Here is a 17,943-nt window from a genome sequence, read left to right as displayed (position 1 = left end):
TTGATTTATTGCCGATTGTTTCAAGTGTGTTAATCTTATCTCTCAAACTACATTGTCAGATCCTTGAGAGTCAGGACTATATCTTATTGGCCTTTTGCATAAGGAATTAGTAGGCAATCTATAATGACTAGCTTATTATGCGAGTCATCACATCATTGTAAGTCAAGTATCCATTGCCTAGTTTGTAAATTAAGGATATACCTGCTTCAAATCTGAGTTAAGGGAAGGGATAATTGAATTTCTCTTGGTTCATGGTTGCTTAGGGGTACCTCTGGCTTTGTCATAGGGGCTATTTTATGAGCAGTGACTATTTTGGCCTCATTTTTGGGAGTGTGCTTCTGATGCCTAGTCAGCTTTGCCAATAGGATGATGTAAAAAGCAAGTAGTAGCAACCTACAGTGCTGAGACCATAGTCTCAGTTATAGTTATTTGCTTCTCTGGTGAGTTTTTGGGGGTAGTAGATCCCAAAAGAATGCCCCCTCTTACATGTCCAAATGTTCCTTGAAGGTTAATGCTCTGGAACCATGTGTGGTAAAGTACATTCTACTGGGTTACCACAGTGATGATGGTGACTCTCTTGAAATGATTAAAGACACATAGTTTATTAGGATTATGTGTCTACTTGACTTAGTTCCAAGTCTATGGGCAGCTAGGTGGTGCAGTGGATAGAGAACAGGGCCTGGAGTCTGGGAGACTTGAGTTCAAATCCAGCCTCCTGGCTTCCTTCAAAACTCTGCTTGAATCGGGCCTTCAATTTGAAGCCTCTTCTGATCCCCCTGAAGGCTAGTGCCTTCGGGCTGTTGATTCTCTCCAATAAATCCTGTGTATATCTTGTTTCTACATAGTTATTTGCACGTTGTCTCCACCATTAGACTGTGAGCTACTAGAGAGCCAGGCCTGACTTTTGCATTTCTTTGTATCCCCCAAATTTAGCACGATGCCTGGAACACACTAGGTCCTTAATAAATGCTTATTGACTGCATGCCGGGATTTTCTCTGGCTGTTCCCTCATGCTAGGAACTCTCTCATCTCCTCCCCCAGGCTTTCTTTTCCTATCAGCTGAAGTCCCACTTTCTGCAGGAAGCCTGTTACCCTGTGCTCCTGGATTTTAGCGACCTTCCTCTGAGATTCCTCCAAATTGCCGTATCTGTGTATGTAAGTATGTGTATGTATGTGTGTTCCCACACAACACCGTTCTGTTTGTACACAGCTGTTTAAACGTTGTCTTCCCGATCAGACAGTAACTCATTGAGATCAGGACCGTCCTCTGCCTTGCTTTGTAGGCACTGCGCTCAGCACGTGCCCGGCGCACAGTAGGCGCTCCGTGCTTGCTGACTTGACCTGGAAATCTCAGTTCCAGAGACCCGGATTACAACCACCCCCCAACGCCCTTGGGGGTGGGGGTGGGGCGTTTCCGACGCTACCAATGAAGCCCTCCCTCCCAACATCCCTGCGATTTTTCCTGCCCCCAGCAAAGCAGGAAAACTCTGGATTGGAAGCCAGAGCAGGGAGGCTCCAGAGCACAAGGGAAAGACCAGTTGGGCCTTGCACTCAGCGGGCTTGGGTTCAAATGATGACTGTGACACCTATCTAGGTTAATAGAGGGTATCCCCTTGACCTCGGTTTCCTCATCAATTTAAAAAAAAAAGGAAGGGAGAAGGCGCGTCAGGGACCAGCTGGGCCTCGAAATCCTTTGCAGCTGGTAGACAGAGGGGCGGTAGACTGGGGAGGCTGCCCTAGTCGAGCTCCAACGGCCCCGCCCCTGCCCCGGGTCCCCGGCTGCTGCCCCCGGGTGTCCTTCTGGTCCCCCCTCCCCCACGGTTAACAATCTTCATCGTTTCAGTTACTCCGTCCCGCGGCGTGCTCCCCTCCCCCTTTAGGTAGTCGGGCCGGCAGGGTCACGGTTAGGGCGGCGCAGGTGGTGGTGGTGGTGGGGGCTGCAATGTGGGGGCGGGGCAGCGGCGGCTGCGACTGCGCGGGGCGGGCGGCGGGCGTTATAGACCGGAGCCACCCGCAGGGCGGGACTGGGCTTCGAGCGGAGCCGCCGTCATGGCCTACGCCAACCCCGTGGTAAGGTTGGGTCCGAGGCTTCTGCGGCCGTTCCCGCCCTCGTCCTCCTCCTCCCCGGGACCTCCTCCCCCTCCCCCTCCAAGTTCAAAGCCAACGGCGAGGTCTGCCCCAGCCCGGGCCATCCCCTCTCTGGGGTCCGAGGGGGGCGCCCCCCACCGGGGGCCGGGGCAGCACCGCGCACTCCAGGGCCCAAAAAGCGGGGCTCCCACGCGTCTACTGTCCCGGGGGCACCTGCTCGGGCCTGGCCGGCCGTTGTCCGGGGGCGGGGGCTGGCCCCTGGCCGGGTTACTGGGGCTCCGCTCTGCCCAGGGCCTCCTGAGCGGGCCTTGCAGCAGCGCCAAGCCGGCGGAAGATGGACCACATGGGCCGTAGAGCCGGAAGAGGGCCTCTTATTCCAGTCCCTCCTTTTTACAGATGAGGAAACTGAGCCCCCGGCTCCTCTCCGTGACTCTTCCGAGGTCACACAATTAGCCCGGGGCACCTCCGAAGGCGTGGGGGTGGGGGGCGGTCCTCCGGGGAGATTTTGTTGCAAGTCAGATTTTGCCACGACGTCAGATAAAATTTGTACGTGCCGCTGTGGAAAATCGGAGTAGAGGTAGCGGGTTCCGCGTCACTGGAGCCATTCAAGCGAAGGCTGGCTAATTGCACACCCTCGTGGTTTTGGAGTTGCGAGGATTCCTCCCCCTCCCCCTCCCCTTCCCCCTCCCCCCAGCAGGGACCACCTAGTCCAGCCTCTTCTTTCTGTACAGGAGACTGAGAGAGAGATTAAGTGAGTTGTCTGTAGGTGGCAGAGCTGGGATTCGAATTCAGGTTCTCACGTTACAAATCCACCCGTGTTTTGTTCCCATCATGAAGCGTGGGGGATTCCCGTTCCGGCATTTGTCACACTAGGTGATCTTTGAACCCCCTAGCCCCTCTGAGAGTCCATGAATGTTGGGATCCTGGAGAGGGTCATCACTCTTTTGGGGGTGAAGGTGACTGAGCTGTTGTTACCAAGGTGTTATCCGCAGGATCGGGAAAGAACGTCCTTTAGAACCTAAATGGGAGCCCTTCCATCTCTACATACCGCTACGCTAGAAGAGTTGGGCTCTAATTTTTGCGTTCTTGGTTTGCGCATCCGGGACCTTGGGGTTCTCCGGCTCATTTTGTTGGAATGTGGCTCTTTGATGACAGATTGCTTTCTTATACCGCCCCACCCCTCCCAACCCCCAAAGCGTGGTTGGTCGATATCTTTAATTTCTGAGCATAGGGAAAATGTGGATAAACAAAGGATAGGGGGTATAATAATATAATTGACGAAGATATTTAAGGTTTGCCAAGCATTTATAAAGTATCTCATTTGATCCTCACAATAACCCTGGGAGGTGGGTGGTGTTATCACTCATTTTACAGATGAAACTGAGGCAGACAGTTAAGTGACTCGCCTAGTGCCACTTAGTCTAACCCCTTCGTTTTCATAAGGAAATACACACAGGTCCGTGGTCACACAGATTGGTAATTGTCAGAGAGGATTTACACCCGGGTCCAGAACTCGAGAACTTTTCCCACAGTACCAGTTGGTTTACAAATAATGTTGAATTCATTTAAAGGGAAGTAAGTTGTTAAGGCAGTTTAAGTTGTAAAGGTTTCAAGAGCAATGAGTTGTTAAATACATATTTCAGTGTGTATTTCAAGTATGGCTCATATTTATTGTAATTTGTGTTAAGTGTTTATGGATGGAAATATAAATATACCATCTATTCTGCTTTTTAAAGTGATTAGTTAATTCTAACAGATTATTTCTGGGAGGGAAATAGTCACCAGCTGATTATGTTCTCTCTATGTCTGGTTCTAATAAAGATATGGGATGGTGAAGTTAATATAAATTTTTTCTTAAGAGTCCCAGAAGAGGGGCTTTGTTCAGTAAATATTTTGAATTAGGTCAGAATTATATCCTAGCTGATTTTTTCATTGCTACAGATCCTTGGGGGAGAGTTTGAAGGTATTTTGGTCTTAAGGACTTCCCTGATCTTAAATATAATCAATTTAGATGGGTCTAACTAGGAAGTCTGTATCTACTTTCTTTTCTTTTTCTTTTTTGAGGGGGGGAAGGAAGGGCAATTTGGGTTAAGTGACTTGCCCGAGGTCACACAGCTAGTGAGGTATGTCAAATGTCTGAGGGCACATTTGAACTCCTGTCCTCCTGACTCCAGGGCTGGTGCTTTACTCACTGCACCACCTAGCTGCCCCTCTACTTTGTTTTCTTTGTAAATTTTTCTGGAGGGAAAGCTTGATTGTTGTTGTCCATAGTCTTGTAAATATTGTATAAGTATTACTTTTAAAAAATCATAGGTACTATATAGTATTTAGGCTTGAAAATTCTGTAGGAGTATATGGGTGTGTTCTGGGGTAAGGTAAAGGCTGTTAGAGAGTTTTATACTTTGGTTGGATTGTTAAGTAACTTAAAATTATACTTCCCATCTTGCCAGTGGGTGATTAGTGGAAGCCAGAGTTGACCAGTAATTAGCACCTTTTAGTTATAGGTGAGGAGTGCAACTTTTATGGTTCTGAAAGCCAAACTTATTTAATATTGGATTTAATGTTTATTTTAGCCCATTGATCAACACTGTTTAATCTGTCATTAGTTGTTTGCATAAAATTCATATGATGGCTTTAAGAAAACTATCAAGTCTTTTAGAATAAATTTCTTAGCTTTATTTGTCAAGAAATAAGTTTTGATGAATTGATGGACTTGGAGTCAGCAGACCTGGGCTGAAATCAGAAACTAGCTGTGTGATCTTGGATAACTTATCTCTTAGAGTTTTAGTTTTCTCATCTGTAAAATGAGGAACATGCTGTTATGGGGAGAGGTCCAGCTGTGGAGTTTGGGAGACCTGTGTTTAAGTCCTGCCTCTGACTCATACTGGTTGTGTGACTACGGGTAAGTCATTTGACTTGTACAACAGATAGCTCCAAAGAACCATAAATTTCAGAGAAACTTCTCATGTGTGTTCGTGAAGAGAATTTTCCAGTTTCTACACCAACGAGTTCCCCCTCACTGATAAAATCAATCATTTGTACTGTTTCCCCCCTACCATCAAGGGGTTGTTGCAAGGAAGGTGCTTTGAAAACCTTAAAGCATTATATAAATGTCTGTTGTCATTGCCACTTTAGTCTAATTTGACAATAGTTCGGAATTTTGGGTTATATAGAATACCAAACGGCATTAACCTGTAATAGGTGTTTGTTTTGCCTTTCTAGCTTGCGTATGATGAAAATCCAATAGTGGGAACAGTATAGTTCATGTCTTATAGAAATTAAAAAAAATTCTATTGGTCTTTTTGACAAGTGAATCATTGGAAAACAGGTTTATTTCTATATCACTTAAAATTCATTCCTCACTCTGTAGGAATAGCAACAGTAACAGTACAACTTCATGGGATTACTGTTCCATGCTTCACCGGAGTCTTCCAACTGGGTCCTGCAGATAGCTGCATGACTATATGTCAGGCTCATAGTATTGTTTAGGGTGAGGAGGGAGCTTAGTCAAAATCATTTTGTGGACTTCTTTATCTCATATTTAAGTGATGAGACAGGCCAAAGTGTGTGTACTTTATCAAAGCTAAATAAATTTGAACCTGAGAATTAAAAATCCTAACAATTGTTTTTGTTCAGCCCAAGCTCTATAGATCTGTCATTGAAGATGTGATTGAAGGGGTCCGTGATCTATTTTCAGAAGAAGGGGTGGAAGAACAAGTCCTGAAAGACTTAAAGCAGGTTTGTAGCAGTAAAAAAAAAGGTTTTTCCTTAAGTCTCTTAGTCAAGAAAATTGATAACCATCTCATTGCTCTGCATTCTAATTATTGTTTATTATTTAAAGTTACTGCTTAGATATAGCTATTCATTTTGCTAACACTTGAAAAAATATATTTAAAAAGCTAATTTTCAGTTGAAACAGATATCACAATTGTTTTTATTTTTTAAAAGAGAATTTTTGCCCCTCTCCTAGCTGTGGGAGACGAAGGTGATGCAGTCTAAGGCAACAGAAGGTTTCTTCAGAAATAGCCACCCGGGCCCCCTCTTCACTCTGCAGTTGCCACATAATTTGCACCAAACAATACAGACGTCAACAGGTTGGATATAGTTTGTGAAGGAGCATTGTGATTCAGGGTTACTGGGTTCCATTTCTTTTTCTAAATTAGGAAAACTATTGCCTGTTATTGGGAAATATTTGCACATTCAAGATAAACTCATCTTCAGATGGACCCAGGGTAAATTCTTATCCCGTGGTAAGAAATCCCTAGTTTCTAATTGTAAATGGATACTAACCCCTGACCAAATAAAGCATGAGGTTAAAAAAAGGTCTTGCACCAAATCCACAAAACTATTACTTGTATACCCCAAAAGGGTAGATTGTACAGTTTGGGGTCTGTGGGGAATAGCATCCATGTCCCAAATCACTGAGGTTATCTTGGGTTTTGGTCAAAGAGTGCTCTAGCCTAGGAAGCCATTGCTGTCAAGCTGCTTAAGGAAAGGGGTGTGTGTGTGTGTGTGTGTGTGTGTGTGTGTGTGTGTGTGGTATTTGCATGTACCTATGTATGTAATTTTATACATATATATACATATAGTTATAGATAAAACATTTATTAAGGGCTTACTGTGTCGAATTCTGTGATAAGTGCTGGGAATACAAATACAAGCAAAAAAGAAGGAATACATGCTTATTCTGCTTACTTGGAGTATTACTATTTATATATGTAGATTGGAAGCAAAACAGGGAGTTAATGAAAATATGGAGAAAAGTCAGGCTATTTCTTTGTTTTGGATTCATAAAATAATTACTAGAAATTGACCACATGAATTTTATCTTTATCCTGGACCTTTTGAATCAGTTCCACTGCTGCTAAGGGAATGTTTTTTTTCATAATAGTGTATCTATTTAAATAATATTGATTAGCTGATAAAGGATAAAAATTGATATTGTTGCTTCTGACTGAAAGATTTATTTAGTCTTCCTTAGCTTTATTATTTTTTTTTCTTCATAGAACTTTTTTGTTTCTCTCAGTATATACATAAACAAGTTTTACTAAAATCACTTCAAAGGAAGAAAGCTAGAATAGAATTAGGAATTAGGTAGTCAAAAGATTCTACGATATCTTTATTAACTTAGATATTCTAGTGCAGGGGTTCATTACCTGGTTCCACAGATCCCATTTATGAATAGATTTTGGAGGGTCTGTGAACTTGGATGGGAAAAATAATTTCATCTTTATTTTTACCAACATCTGATTGAAGTTAAACATTTCTGTTAATTGCCGTAGCAATTGCTTCTCATTTCCCACTATCTCTTCCTTCACTTTGTTTCATATGAGGTGACCCTCCTTCTTTCACGTTCCCTTTTAATCCCATATCTTGTCATCTTCTGAAGATTGCGGGGAGGGGGGGGCAATCATCCCTCACTCTGTCATTAATCTTCAGTCTCTCCCTATATGCTGGTTGTTCCCTTGCTGTCTACAATGTCTCTTCTATCCACAGAAAACTCTCATTTGATTCAACCATCCCCACTCATGGTCATCTTCTACTTCTCCTTTTCATGGCTCAACTCCTTGAGAAAGCTGTCTACAATTAGTGCCACTACTTCCTCTACACTCTGGCTTCTGATCATCATTCAACTGAAAGTGCTTTTCCCAGAGTTTCTAATGATCTCTTAATGGCCAAATTTACTGACTTTTTCTTCAGTCCTCATCCTTCTAAACCACCTGCAACCTTTGACACTTGATCACACACTCTTCTTCTGGTTCTTCTTTCCTTTCTCTAGGTTTTCATGATGCTGCTCTCTACAGGTTCTCCTCCTCATCTTATCATATGTCATCTCATCTCATCTAACCTTTTAAGTCCATTTTGTTGGACTTCATCCTGGGCTTGCCCACTAATGCTGGTTATCCTCCCCAAGATACTGTCTTAGAATTCTTTTCTTTTTCCTTTGTCTTGGGGAATCTCATCAGCTTCTGTGGATCTAATTATCTCTATGGAGATGATACTCAGGTCTATGTATCCAGCCCTAAGCTTTCTTCTCACCTCTAGTCTCACATGTTGGAAAGAATACCCATATTAAGGAAACAACAGATTTCACAGACCAATTGCCTATTCGACATCTTGAACTAGATATACAGTAGACATCTCAAACTCAGCCTGTCTAAAATGGAACTTATCACTCTTTTTTTTTTTCCTAAATCAATCTATTACTGTTAAGGGCACAGCTCCTCTCTCTATCACCAGACTTGCAACCTTAGCATTGTCCTTAACTTCTCATTCTTTTTCATCTTGTCTATCTAATTTGTTGCCTCATCTTGTTGTTTCTACCTTCCCGACATCTTTTGTATGTGTCTGCTTCTGTCCATGAATACAGCTGCCACTCTGGTGTAGCTTCTCACCACCTCACCCCTGAACCATTTATTGCTGGAGCCTGCTGGTGGGTCTGCTTGCCTCAAGTCTCTCTCTGTGCCATACCACCTTCCATTCAGTCAAATTGATGTTTCTAATATGCCAGTCTGACTATATTAGCCTCTTCTATCTTATTTGGTTCTCCATCATCCCCAAGAGCAAATATAAAATCCTCTCATTGGCTTTTAAAGCTGTTCACAACCTGATCCTTTCCTGTCTTTGCAATCTTCTTACATTTCATTCCTCTCCCCATACTCTGCAGTCTAAGAACATTGCTTTACTTGATGTTCCTCACACATGACACTGTATCTCACAGTTTTGCATTTTTTTTATTGGCTGTCTCCCATGAACAGTCTCCCTTCTGGCTTCCTTCAAGACTTATACCTTAAATCCTACCTCCTGCAAGACAGTTCCCCTGACTGCTAACACCTTCTCTATATTGATCATCTCCAATTTATATTATATGTAGCTTGTTTGTCCATATTTTTTTTTGCATGTTGTCTCTCCCATTTGACTGTGAGCTCCTTGAGAGCATGGACTGTCTTTTATCTTTCTTTGTATCCCACAGTGCCTGGCATATAGTAGGTGCTTAATAAATGTTTGTTGTTGATGATTTTGAATGTAGGCAATGAAGCATTATTCTGAGGAGCCTGTAGGTTTCACCAGACTGACAGAAGGGGTCCACCACAAATAAAACCCTTCTGCTTTAGTGGATCTGTGGTTTACTTGATATGGTTATTTATATATATGGAATATATATTCCATATGTGTATATATATATGTATATGGAATGAAGTAGCAGCTTATTCATATCTTCTTATCCCGGTTGACTCTTGTTCATATTCTTTTGTAAATCTTTCAGAGGGTCTGCTAAATGTGCCAGGAACCTGCCTCTCAGAATCAATACACATTTAAGTGGTTATTAAGTGCCAGACACACTGCTAAGCACTGCGGATACAAAGAAAGCCATAAGACATCCCCTGCTCTCAAGGAGCTCACAATCTAATGGTCTATTTCTTGTCGTTGATACCAGAAGAGCACACAACCTGTATGGCTACCTCTTGCTTCTGTGAGGCCCTGCTTCTTTTTTTTTTTCAATCATATATCTCTTCATTGGTAATATGTTACAGCCTGCTCACGCCTACCACATGCCTTTCCGTTGCCTTTTAGGTGATATTCAACAAAACTATCATATTCCTTGGCTCTCAGCCATGCAGTGTCACCAGAAGAATGGTGGTGTTAAAAAGATGAGACCCTTGGGTATAGAGGTAGGTCCCTGACAGATTTACTGAATCCTCCAAAAGGTTTACAGTAGAGTAGGGACAAGAGTCAAACAGAATGGGAAGTCACTGTCATCCTCATTGCGAGGAATACCTACATCAAGGAAATCACATATGCACTAAAGTATCAGAGTAATCATAATATTATGGGATCCATTGACCACCTAATCCCCAATTTTCTGTATTAAAAGCACTGGAAAATGTCTCAAAGACCATCAGACCTGCCCTTCCCCACCTGCTTACTTTTGGGCCAGCAAATTGTCCATTTGCAGTGTCTGTTAAACTTATATGACAATTTCTATGGATTGTCCAGATTATGGTATACAGTTGCATGGATAATAGGCTTTTAAAAACTCTTTTGGGTAATCGTAGACCTTGTAGTAGGAACATCATCTGTATTATAAGGCAGTGGGGAGGCCATTATTAGTATCATTGCTTTGACTTCCTTGCCTTTGAGGCATAAAATGCCCAGCCTATAGGAAATTGATATCTAAAGTTTTAGTGGAAATTCCATTGCTTCATGGCTGTGCCTTATTACATCTAGTATAACTGTTTGCCATGGTGAATATGGAGGTAGAGAAGAGTATCCATTTTATTTGGATTATTATCTTTTTTTTAAACTTAGGAATTATGTCCTTTTTATCTTTTGTTTATAGTAAAACAACTTTTTATTATACTTTGTTGTCCATGATTGTCTTGTTGCATTTTAACCTTGCACCTGAATCATTACACTGTCCTGAGATATGCTTGGCCCAGAATAATTTTTCGCATTCTGGGGCTTGAGCTAAGTGTCACATGCAGACAAGACCTCACTATAGGGAATCTTGTGATTTGGATTCTGTGCTCCACACGTCCCATGATGTTGGCAAACCCTTGCTGGTGAGCAGTTGTTTGCTCTACTTGATATTTGTAACCAGAAGATTTTTGAACAAAGTTATTTCCATTTTTTTCGATTTTGAGGATCTTGAATGGTTTAAAAAAATAAAATTTTATTGATCTTTTATTTCTACATTGTCTGTTTTTTCCCTGTATCCCTGTCTTTCCCCTTCTCCCCTCTCCCAGAGAGCCATCCTATATAAAAGAATTCTGAATCTTGTATGATCTTGATGTACATGTAGGAGACATATGGCTGGAAGAAAACCGTAAAGGTGATGTTTTGTGCCACCAAATAAAATGCTTTTTCATAGTCAAGTGATAAATAGAGAGACCTTGTATCTTCTACTTCTTTCTATCAATTATGTGCCTAAAAGACCTATTGGTCTTTTATGGAATATTGTCGTGAAAGTCTTTCTGTTCTCTTCTTATACCTGTATCAAGGATGCCATTGATGTATATGGAGGCTTTTAAGTCTCTGGGCTGGTAGTTATTAATATTCTCTTGTTATACTTTTTTTGGGTGTTGGTAAAGTCTTGAATTTTTATCTAAACCTTTGGTTTCTTCCCCTCCTCCAAATGCCTTGAGAACCAATTCCTCTGGGTCTTAAAATTGTGTCTTTTCCCGTGTGGGGCTGCTTCTGCAGAGACTTGGCCTAGTCAAGCAGTTCTTTCTACTTTGTGTCATTTCTACTTCCTGATCTGCCATGCTTGAAACACTCGTGCTCTAATTGGTTTTGATCTGTTTTCCTGTCAGTATCCCCATTGTATTATTGTAAATAAATATATAACCTGTAGACTGGCTTGGGTCAAAATGGAAAAAAAATAAGTGAAAGCAGAAATTTTTTCCAGATTGTGTTAGTCTTGTTTCCTGCCATAGAATGAAAGGATTTGAAGGATTGTGGATAAATATACACACAACTGAGCTTTTGGTTTAGGGAAGGCCTAGAAGAGAGAATTCCCTTCCTCTGTGACTTATGTTGCTATAGATCATTTCCTGTTTTTGACGTTGTCCAGAGCCCTGAGAGGATAAGGGACTTGCTCAGGGCCACATAGAAAGTATATGTCAAAGATGGGTCTTCAACCCATGTCCTTCTGGCTTGAGAGCCTAGCACTCTGTCTATTTCTCAGTGTTTTGAGTTATAGGGGATATAAATGTAGAGGCTGTGACCAGGACTAAGCCTGGGCACCTTGGTAAGGTTAAAGGACTAGGCCTTTGGGACTTTGATTATGGGGGCAGCTTGGGGTAGGTGCTAATAGTGCTGAATTTGGACCTGTATTTGAATCCTGACTCTGCCATTTTACCTGTGTAGTTTTGGTCCATTCAGTTGTTTTTTTGTGAGTCGTTTTCCTCCTGTAAAATGAGATGATTAGACTAGATGAATGATCCTTAAGGTTTTTTTTTCCAGCTATAAATCTGTCTCTTTGATGGGTATGAACATTCCCATTGATTGACTTCTGGCATTTGGGGGATGATTTGCTTTTGTCAGGCCCTGTTGTATATCTGAGCCATCTAGGTCTCTGAAGGGAATCAGGTCAACTTGCAGCAGTCAGTTAGATTCATGGAAAATGGAGACAGACTGGAAAGTAGACTTTGGATCCTGGAGGTTGAAAGTTTTGTCTTGGTATGGCTTTGTAAGGGTCTACCTACTTCTCTCTCCCTCTTCTTTCATGTCCAGAGTGGGCAGTCATGCAGATGGTAGAGCCTCTTATCCTCAGAGATGGCAGAACCTGGGGCAGTAGTGTAGTGGCAAGAACTGCTGGATCTAGCAATGGGCAAATATTGGTGGGATATGGGCTCCAGAGATGGCAGACACGGAGAAGAGAACTCTGTGAGTTGGGAGTACCAGCAAAGGATATGTTGGTGGAGTGGCTGGAGTTTCTGTGCCCAACCTCTTAGAGAAGAGGGGGGGTGCGGATTTTGAATGGGGCTGAGTTCTTGGACTTGTCTTCCTGGGGAGAAGAGGTTGAACCACATGATTTCTATCACCCCTATGAGCTTTTGGCTTGTGTTGGTCTAGTGCATGAGTACTTCACTTCTATTTGCTCACAAATGTTTTTCCCTTACAGGATAGGATGAAGCTGTTAGGCTTGAGAACTATTGAGTGCTTCGAGAAAGCTGGGATTTATAAGAGGGGGAAAAAGAAATGTCTTCAGTTGTTCTGTGGTAGATAGGGTTACTATAGAGCCTTTGTTTTATAGGCTTTCTGTGGGAAAAATAAATGCTGACCTATTATCTGAAATGTTATTAGCTAGGTGCCATGTATGAGAGCTGACTGAGGGTACTTTCCCCTACATCTGTAGACACTGAGAAATGAACTATATTTTGAGTTTCCCTGGGGAAGGTTTGGATGAGAACAAAGTGAGCCAGGCTTAGTCTGTATAAACCTAGCGCTTAGAATCCAGTACCGTTCTTATTAACTAGTTGTGCCTTTTATTATCCAAGTCAGCAGTTTTGTCAAATGGTAGCATTTTTATTCTATTGTAAACTGGTAGTACTTCCATTTGAACTTTAACTGTTTATCATCCCACCTTGTTTCCCTTTTTAATTTAAAATATTAGCTTGTGAAACAATTTTTAGTTTTTATTTACCTTTTGAAGATTTTTGATCCTGAAGAAAAGGGAAAGTACTCCTTTCCCATCACCATAACCCTATTTTATCTCAAAGTCATGTTCTGGAATCTTACAATTCTCTATTCTTGAGTAAAAGTTGCAATACTCCAATTTTGCCACAAGATGGTAGTATTACCAGTGATTAAGGTCTGGAAAAAAAAATGAGACCTGCAACTAGCACAAATATTACTAGTCTTCATTCAATTCTTTATTTGGATTCTATACTCCAGATGTTAGAATAATAGAAATAATTACATTTAAGACAAGGAGATTTTCCTCCTCTTCTCCATTTTTAATGAAGGAGTTCAAGGCAAAGAAACAATTTAGACTGTTTTTGTAGAGTGCAAATTTAGTCTTGTTTTTATACCTTTTCATCTTCAGCCCTCTTACAAGTAAGACTCTTAAGTAAATAGTCTTATAAATTTGAGATGCCTCTTAATTACAGTACCCCATCTTCCTAAGGGGTCTGGATTTTTTCTTTGTCTTCTTTTCAAAGCCTTGATTATACTAGGATTTGTATAGAATCCCCCCGGATGAAATCATGCCCTTCCAGTGGCTCTTCTCTACCTTGGATGTCAAGCTCAAACTGAATTTACAGAATTTACAGAAGAGAAAATAAATTGCTTTTGTATGAGAGGAGAGGGTCGTCCCCTAATGCCTCACTTAAATATAGTTCACCATTCTTCAAACACAGATTAATGACTAGATTGGTAGAGCTATCATGAAACTAGCTACCTTTTCTCTCTATTTTCAAAAGTTTTTAAATTTTGACTGAGTGTATTGACAAAATAGATGACCCTGATTAAGCCATCAGGACCACTTAGTGGGTTCTGTCACTTTCTGATTTCAGTAGTCTTGAGTCCCGGGTCTTTACTGCTATCCTAAGATACCTGTAGCTGTAAACACTTGTTCAAATCCCCCTTCCCTTCTTCCAACATGTCCAAATGTGCCTTTATGTAAGAGAAAAGGGAAAATTGAGAATTGCTGTGAAAATAGCGCAAGTAATAAAAAAATGCTACCAAGAACAGCTGGCCCGTAGATTATTGAACATCTTGTTTCTTCCCGACCCCCATATGTGGTTGCTCCTCCAGTTTTTGACCTTTTGGGAATTAGCTTCTTTTGGTAGCTGGCTTCATGTCAGCATGAGATGTTCAGAGCCCAGTGACCCACAGGATCACAGCATGTTAGCTCATCTGATGCAATCGCCTCATGTTACAGGTGAGAAAGTAGAGGCCCAGAGAGGGCAGCATAACTCCTCCCATGTCATATAAGAAGTTCGAGGGATCTCAAATTTTCTAACTTCAAGTCTAATATGCTTTCTAACACATTGTGTACACTTTATTCCAGTTCTGAAAGAAAATGTGCTGTGACCCTACTTATATTATTTTACAAAATAATTAAAGAAACTATACTTCTGCAATATGAAATTGATCTAAATCTTAAGCAAAATTAAAAAAAATTCTGTAGAAGCCCACATATAATTACAATGTAAGTGGAGGTCAGGCCTTTTGTGTTCTAGCACTTATCTTTAATATGTTCCATACAAGTCATTTCAATAACTTCTGGGATGATTTGGTGTTAAAATTAAATAACAAGATCTAAAGGCTTTGAGAAATTGCATTGTAAAATTAAACTATTAATTAGTTAAATGCTCTTATTTCATGGGAAGTAAACTTTTATTAACATAGTTATCTTGGCTCCTTTAAATACATGTCCTTCAGGATTCCTTGGAAGTTATCTAAGATGGAAAGATTTTTTTTTCTCTCAGGAAACTTGATTATATCAGTTATTGGAACTGGTATAATCAGATTTTGCTTTCCTGTCAAGCAATGACTTTAGTTACACTGTTTAAGTTGTGGCCACTTCAAATAATTAAGAGTGATGTCATTGTGATCCGTCACTCCATTTCTGACAACTGAATGTTTCTAATGGAGTGTTTATTAATGGCAAAACTGGAGATGAACTGAGGGTAAAAATAATTTTGTGCTTCATTAACCACCAATTTTTGCTGTTTCACTTCTATGGTGTTTTTTTTTAAATGATGGAGACGGAATCTGCAAATGATCTCTCGAGAGATATTTTATGCATCCATGAAGAAATGTCTTTTGTAGATAATTTATTCAGAAAACAGGTATTTCAGGTGTTTTCTTTGAATAGTTGTTTGAGATGAAAGAAAAATTCATGTATGTAGAGCTATTTCAAGAGTGTAACATGTGCACAGTGCTTTAGGATTATATCTTCACTGAACCTTGTGAGGTAGGTACTGCAAATATTATTTCCATTTTTTAGGTGAGAAACTGAGGTTAAGTGACTGGCTCCTCATGGTCATATTGGTGCTAAGTTTTGGAGGTAAAATTCAAATCCAAGTCTTTAAAAATAAAGTTTTTATTGATGTCTTTAAAAAAAAACATCATTGTTTCCTCTGGCTCTCTTCTCCCTCACAGAAAACCACCATCCCATGCTACAAATAATATTTTTGTTTTGTTTTGTTTTTTTTTTTGAGGGGGGAAGGCAAGGCAATTGGGGTTAAGTGACTTGCCCAAGGTCACACAGCTAGTACATGTGTCAAGTGTCTGAGGCCGGATTTGAACTCAGGTCCTCCTGACTCCAGGGCCGGTGCTCTACTCACTGCACCATCTAGCTGCCCCTACAAATAATATTTTAAAGACAAAAAAGGGAGAAAAAAAATCAGTGTAACTGATTAATTTATCAAAAAAGTCTTAATGTGCAAGGTAAAACACTTGTTGACTTCCCATCTTTGCCAAGGGATGGGATAAGACATCTTATCTCTTCTTTCAATTCATACTTGTTCTTTACAATTTTACATTTACTTTTGATTTTTTTTTGGATTTTTCCTTGTTTACATTGTTGTAATCATTCTGTGTATATGTTGTTTTTCTTGGCTCTGCTTACTTCAATATGCATCTCTTCATATAGACTTTTCCATGCTCTGTATTCATCATGTTTGTTATTTTTTATAGCACAGTAATATTACATTACATTTATATATACCAATTTGTTATTTACCAGTTGATGGACATCAACTTTGTTTCTATTTTTTTGCTATCACAAAAAGTGCTACTATAAATATTTTGGTGTATGTGGGGATTTTCTTCTCTATTAATGGCCTTCTTGGGGAATAAGTCTAAATAATTGAATTTCTGGGTCAAAAGGTATGGACATTTTAGTCATTCTGTTTACACAGTTCAAGTTTGCTTTCCAAAATGGTTGTACTGCTTCCCAGCTTCCGTAATAAGGCATTAGTGTACCTATCTTTCCACAAACCCTTCCATCCTTAACTAGTTTTGTATTTTGTCATATTTGCCAATTTGTTGGGTGTGAGGTGAAACTTCAGAGTTGTTCTGTATTTCTTTTATTTGTGTTTTGGTGCTTCTTTTTGTATGATTGTTAATAGGTTGCAATTCTTTTGAGAACTGTTTGTTCATGTTTTTTGACAACTTATCTATTAGGAAATGATTTTTGGTCATGAATGTGCTTAATTATGTATCTTGGATACCAAACCCTTATCAGAGAAATTTGATACAAAGATTTATTCCCATTATACTGTCTCTAATTCTACATGCATTAATTTTATTTGTGCAGAAGTTTTTCAGTTTCATGTAATTAAAGTTATCTGTTTTATCTTCATTTTCTCTAATTGCCCCTGTCCCTTATTTGGTTAAACATTTCTTCTACCCGTAGCTCTGATGTATACTCATATGGATATACCTACAGGCAGGTAGGTGGAGTAGTAGGTAGAATACTGGGCCTCTTCCTCAAGAAGTCTTGAGTTCAAATTTGGCCTTAGTCACTTAATAGCTTTGTGACCCTGGGTGAGTCACTTAACCACTGTCCACCTCACTTTCTTCATCTGTAAAATGGGGATGATAATAATAGCATCTACCACACAGGGTTGTTGTGAGAATCAAGTGCTTAGCACAGAGCCTGGCACATAGTAGGACCTATATAAATGTTAGCTGCTGTTGTTGTGGTATTATCATTAATCACAAGAAAGAGAGAGGGGTTAGACATATAGTGAGAACAAGGGGTAACAGAATGGTCCAAGTGTTGCTCATGCTGTTCCTGAAGTATTCAAAGACCTAAGAAGAAGTCCTTGAGGAGTTTGAGTAGATCCTCTAAGAAGCATTTGTGGAGGGCATGGGCAAGACTCACACAGGATATGAAAGCAGAGAAGGGTTACGCTCTGTATCTCCTTGTTTGTATGGATGTCTCCCTTAGCATCCTGATCATGAGATAACTTCCCTTCCCCACTCCCAGGGTATTCTTCTGCTCTCTTTCCATTCTTAAGATCATCGGTCTTACAAGATCAGACAAGGTCTGGTTCCAGACCTTGTTTCATTGGACTCCCTATTGCTGCTCAGAACTCCTGAACTCAAGCATTTCACCAATCTCAACCTCCCCAGGAGCAGGGACCACAGGCTTGCACACAGCATATGTATTTCTAAAGGACAGCATTATCTGAAAAACTGGAAGAATTTTTTTCTTTCTAGATGTTCATAAGAAAAGTTTCATTGCGAAGCTTTTATCTAGTTGTTTTGAAAAAGGAAACGTAGCTTAAGATCAAAATTCTTTTTGGTAGCAGGCAGTTTTTTGTTTATGTTGCTTGAGGAGGTAAATAATGATGTAGTAATCCCATAATAGGAAACTATAATTAGTAATTTTGT

The 17,943-nt window shown here is 40.5% G+C and overlaps 1 protein-coding gene across 1 annotated transcript in view; it reads left to right on the top strand.

Annotated features, from left to right (window-relative positions):
* The window catches only part of LOC118843684 (stonin-1-like), a 91,240-nt gene that overhangs the window by 45,471 nt on the left and 27,826 nt on the right, over positions 1 to 17,943 (top strand). The window contains exons 3-4 of the mRNA XM_036751434.1: positions 5,725 to 5,826; positions 6,059 to 6,182. Of these exons, the coding sequence (XP_036607329.1) occupies positions 5,725 to 5,826; positions 6,059 to 6,182 (226 nt within the window). The remainder of the gene's footprint in view (positions 1 to 5,724; positions 5,827 to 6,058; positions 6,183 to 17,943) is intronic.

This window comes from Trichosurus vulpecula, chromosome 3, assembly GCF_011100635.1.
Source record: "Trichosurus vulpecula isolate mTriVul1 chromosome 3, mTriVul1.pri, whole genome shotgun sequence".
Lineage (NCBI taxonomy): Eukaryota > Metazoa > Chordata > Mammalia > Diprotodontia > Phalangeridae > Trichosurus > Trichosurus vulpecula.
This window is presented reverse-complemented; position numbering and strand designations above follow the sequence as displayed.